General features: G+C 49.9%; 1 protein-coding gene across 1 annotated transcript in view; it reads right to left on the bottom strand.

Annotated features, from left to right (window-relative positions):
* Positions 1-5,306, bottom strand: part of LOC102493387 (olfactory receptor 5) — an 8,452-nt gene extending 3,146 nt beyond the window's left edge. Inside the window, exons 1-2 of the mRNA XM_006166801.1 lie at positions 4,303-5,306; positions 3,174-3,259 (exon numbers count right to left, since the gene is read on the bottom strand). Coding sequence (XP_006166863.1) covers positions 3,174-3,259; positions 4,303-5,306 — 1,090 coding nt within the window. The remainder of the gene's footprint in view (positions 1-3,173; positions 3,260-4,302) is intronic.

Genomic DNA, 5,306 nt, shown 5'->3' with positions numbered 1-5,306 from the left:
CACCCCCCAGGGGGGATGGTCACGCCACAATCCCTTCTCCTCCATTCTCCTCTTGGGATCTTGGGCACGCACGCACACGCGCCCAGCGTGAGTTCTAAGACACCGGATCCGGGACGCGAACCGCGGTTGACTACGTGGGAGTCCAGCGACATAGCCATTACGCTAACTGCTGGTCCACCCCATGCATAGTTTTTTATAGTAATGATTTTTTATGAACTTTTTGAAGCCCCAGCCCCAATACAATACAATTACATTTTAATTATTACTATTTTTTCTTTTTTGGAGAGGTTTTTTGCTATCGGGCAGAAAAACCGAGAGAGATAGCGAGATAGAAAGAAAGAAATCACCCCCCAGGGGGATGGCCACGTTGCAATCCCTTCTCCTCCATTCTTCTCTCGGGATCTTGGGCACACACGCACACGCGCCTGGCGTGAATTTAAGCCACCGGGCCTGGGACTTGAACTGTGGTCAACTACGTGGGAGTCCAGCAACATAGCCATTACGCTAACTACTGGCCCCTCACATGCTTTCTTAATTTCTTCTTTTTTGATTCCCAGAGATGCATGCTCCAGTCAGAGAGGAACAGGGAGACAGAGAGAGATGAGAGAGACCCTCAGCGGGGCCTGGTCTCCCAAATCCCTCCCTCCCCATGTTTCCGCTCTGTTGGATTTGGGCACACGCATGGGCAGCATGTTTCCAAACTGCTGGGGCCGGGATTCAAACTGCAGCCAGCCATGTGGTACCCAGTTCTCTTAGCCACTAGATTATGGGGCTGGGCCTGTTTCATTTTATTTATTTAAAATTTTCTTTCAGATTTTTGCTACAGGGTGCATGTGCTCCCTGGAAAAACAGACAGAGACAGAGAGACAGAGAGACAGAGAGTGAGAAACCACCTCCGGGGGGCTGCCCGCAGTTCCTTCTTTATTCTTCTCTCAAGAATTTGGGCACGCACGCACATGTACCTGATGTGAGTTTCAAGCTGCTGGGTCCAGGACTTGAACTGTAGTTGACTACTTGGGAGTCTAACAATGTAACCATTACGCCATCTGCTGGTCCCAACTGGGCCTGTTCTAACATACAAAAATGTCTTCATCCTCTCCTTTTTGTCCATAAGCTAGAGCCAAGCTTACTCGGTGAGGAGTTCAAGACCCCAGATTGTCTCAGGTCCAGCCACAGTAGACTCAGCACTACTGGACGTGGCATTCTCGGCACATCTGGGTCACTTCGCACGCCGTCTCACCTGGGGGGACCATGCCCTTCTTTGTCCTCCCTGGGAATGCAGCTACCTGCAAGGCCCAGCCTCAGCTTGTCTCTGCGGGGCTGTCCCTGAGTGCCCCTACGCTCAGGCACAGGGCACAGCCCTTCTTCCGGTCTTCTGTGACCCTTTACTCGCCCTGGCGAGCACAACAGCGGCCTGGCATCTGAGCACGGGCCTCGCTAACTCAGGGCCCGGCTCGCAGCAACGCCTGCTCTGCAGCAGGTGCTCAGGAAATTGGCTGAGTACGTAAATGATCGAGTAACCCACTGGAGGAAGGTCGTGTCCGTTGATCTTATCCCTGGTGATCTATGGCTGTCATCATCACTTCTGAAGAACTTGCTGGACCCAGCAGATGTCGTAGCGGTTAAGTCCTGGATTCCCAAATGGCCAACTAGAGTTGGAGTTCTGGAACTGGTGGCTTGAAACTCGTGCTAAGTGTGTGTGCGTGTAACAGGAGAATGGGGAGAGGGAACTGCAATGTGGTCATCCCCACTGGGGAGTGATTTTTCACTTTCCCTCTCACTGTCTCTGTCTCTCTCTCTCTGGTGAGTACACATGCTCTAAGGCAAAAACCTCTTTTAAAAAAAGGGACCAGCGGATGATATAATGGCTATGTCGCTGGACTCCTACGTAGTACATCATGGTTTGAGTCCTGGACCCGGTGGCTTAAAACTTACATGGGGCATGCGTGTGTGTGTGTGTGCCCAAAATCCCGAGAGGAGAAAGGAGGAGAAGCAATTGCGGTGTGGCCATCCTCCCAGAGGGTGATTTCTCACTTTCTCTCTCTCTGTCTTTCTAGCAAGTACATGCGCCTATAGCAAAAATCTTTCTAAAAACATAAACTTGCTGAATTTCAGGCCCCATGTGAAACCCTTTATAAGGGGTCTTTGAAAATTTTATGAAAATGCATATTATGAAAAAACTATGCGTGAATTTCAAAATTTTCCGTACCAGAATGGCATTTTAATCCATTTTTCTTTTTTAAAACGTGTCCATTTATTTTTATTTCTCCCACGAGTAAGAGAGAGACTGAGGAAGAGATGGAGAGCACCTCAACAAGGTTCCGATTTCCAAGGCATATGTATACATATATACACACACATACACATACACACACATACATATATACACACATACACACATATACACACATACATATATACACACACACACACATACACACACATACACACACACACACACACACATTGCCCTTTGAAAATGGCCGGTTTATACTCTCACAAACACAAGAACATGTTCATTTCCTTTGAAGCTTTGTGAACATAAATTATTACTTAAAATTAAAAATAAAAAATCATTTAATAGAAGGGCATTCTTAGAACTCCCAGGTGATTGGGACCAGCAGTTAGCGTAATGGCTATGTCGCTGGACTCCCATATAGTCAACCACAGTTCGAGTCCTGGACCCAGTGGCTTAAACTCACACCGGGCACGTGTGCGTGCGTACCCAAGATCCTGAGAGGAGAATGGAAGAGAAGGGATTGCAGCGTGGCCATCCCCCCGGGGGGTCATTTCTTGCTTTCTGTCTCTCTATCTCTCTGTCTTTCTGGTGAGTGCACATGCCCCATAGCAAAAAAGCTCTCCAAAAAAAAAAAAAAAGAAAGAAAAGAAAAAGAAAAAGAAGAAAATGAATGTCCAGGTGATCTTATGTTTATTTATTCAATTATTAAAGGTTAAACAAACTTAATGCAACAGATTCAATGTTCAAAATAGAAAATATGAGTCCTGTTTGGTCTTCTTCCTAAAAACATTACTTATAACCCATTTGGTATATAGCCTTTAAGAATCTTTCTGAAGACTTTTTTAACCTAAAGAAGTTACTACAATTATTATCATTGTTTTACAAAACTGCCATAGTCACGTACGTTTCTCTTATTTTTAACTCAACAACGTACCTGGCCGTCTCCCCACATCCATAGCTACACGTCTGAGTTCTTCTTCATGGATGCGAATGATGTCACCGCACAGCTGTAATGATCTCCTGTCGGTAGGGATTGGAGCTATTGCCTATTGTTTCTTAAAACACATGCTTATTCCAACTTTTTCAACAGTGCAATAGACACTTGCCTATGTGTACTCCGTATCACATCCACACACACACGCAACAGTTTTACTCTGCAAAGGGCGAATGGTTGACTCTGTTCAAATTGGCATATTCTGGATGAGCAGCGACGTTGCCCCTCAACTCCCTTCCTGCTCATTTCCTTTTACTTCTTTTGGAATATTCCTATATTGATTTTTAAAGTTTATGTATTTCAGTCTTCCATGAGAGAGTGACAGAGAGAGAAAGAGAGAGGGAACGAGGTGCAGCCCGACAGCTGCAGAGCTGCCGTCCAGTGTCGGCCGGCCCAGTATTCCAACTTTTTCAACAGTGCAATAGACACTTGCCTATGTGTACTCCGTATCACATCCACACACACACGCAACAGTTTTACTCTGCAAAGGGCGAATGGTTGACTCTGTTCAAATTGGCATATTCTGGATGAGCAGCGACGTTGCCCCTCAACTCCCTTCCTGCTCATTTCCTTTTACTTCTTTTGGAATATTCCTATATTGATTTTTAAAGTTTATGTATTTCAGTCTTCCATGAGAGAGTGACAGAGGAAGAGAGAGGGAACGAGGTGCAGCCCGACAGCTGCAGAGCTGCCGTCCAGTGTCGGCCGGCCCAGGTCGCAGGCAGGGCATGCCAGGCGGTGGAGGGAGGCCCTGGGACGCGGACCCAGGACGTCTCCCACGCAGGCCCAGTGGACTGCAGCTGTGCCGCCACCTGCCCTTGGGCGGGGTGTGCTTAGTTCTCACACGCTACGTGTGCTATTTTCCTCCAGCCTCTTACTTGCCTTTGGAACTTGTGTGTGCGTTTTGGCCACAGAAGTCTTTTTTTCTCTTTTTATTTATCATTATCATTATTTTCTAACTTGACCAGAGAGAGACAGAAATAATGAGAGAAAAGGCGAGAAAGCAAGGTCTGGAACTCTAGTCGTGGTCAGCCATGTGGGAGTCCAACACCTCTAGCCACCACGCCACCTGCCGGCCCCAGCCACAGAAGTTTTAAACTCAGGGATGAGGTGGTGTCCGTTCTCCCTGGAGAGACAGCGCAGGTGCAGTGTCCGCCCCAGCGCCGCCCGCACCTCCCTGTTGCGCAGGCAGTAGACTACGGGGCTGCACAGGGGCGTGGCCACCGTGTAGATGACTGACAGCACCTTGTTGAGGTCCGTGGACTCGATGCGGCTGGGTTGGGAGTACATGAAGAGAACCACGGAGTAGAAGACGCCCACCACTGCCAGGTGGGAGGCGCAGGTGGAGAGGGCCTTGCGCCGGGCAGCGGCTGACGGCATGCGGAGCACAGCCCTACCAATGGCCACATAGGAGGCCAGAGCAACCAGCAATGACCCCCAGAAAACGACGATGGCGGAGATGAAGTCCACCAGCTCCGTCAGGGCCACGTGGGTGCAGGACAGGTTGAGCAGGGGGGAGACATCGCAGAAGAATTGGTTGAGGACGTTGGGGCCACAGTAGGACAGGCTGGCAATGCATGCTGTTTTGATCACTGAGACCAGCAGCCCACCAAGCCACGAGGACAAGGCCAAGCCCAGGCAGACCTGGGGCCGCATGAGCAGCGAGTAGTGCAGCGGGCGGCAGATGGCCACATAGCGGTCGTAGGCCATGGAGGCCAGGAGCGTGCACTTGGTACCAATGAGGGAGAGGAACAGGAAGAGCTGAATGAAGCAGGCTGTGAAAGGCACATGGCAGGGTCCGGTCCACAGCCCCAGGAGCAGGCTGGGCATCGTCACGGACACGTAGCACATCTCCAGGCCGCTGAGGTTGCCCAGGAAGAAGTACATGGGCTTGCGGAGCTCACTGTGCCTGCAGACCAGGTAGACGATGAGCGTGTTCTCCAGCAGGGTCAGCAGGTAGAGAGCCAGGAAGACGGCAAACAGGGCGTCCCGCGTGCCCGGCCTCGTGGACAAGCCCAGCAGGACGAACTCCCGCACTCTGGTCATGTTGGCTGCCTCCAGGGCCCTCTCCAT

The sequence above is a fragment of the Tupaia chinensis genome, unplaced genomic scaffold (assembly GCF_000334495.1).
Source record: "Tupaia chinensis unplaced genomic scaffold, TupChi_1.0 Scaffold144336_1, whole genome shotgun sequence".
Taxonomy (NCBI): domain Eukaryota; kingdom Metazoa; phylum Chordata; class Mammalia; order Scandentia; family Tupaiidae; genus Tupaia; species Tupaia belangeri.
This window is presented reverse-complemented; position numbering and strand designations above follow the sequence as displayed.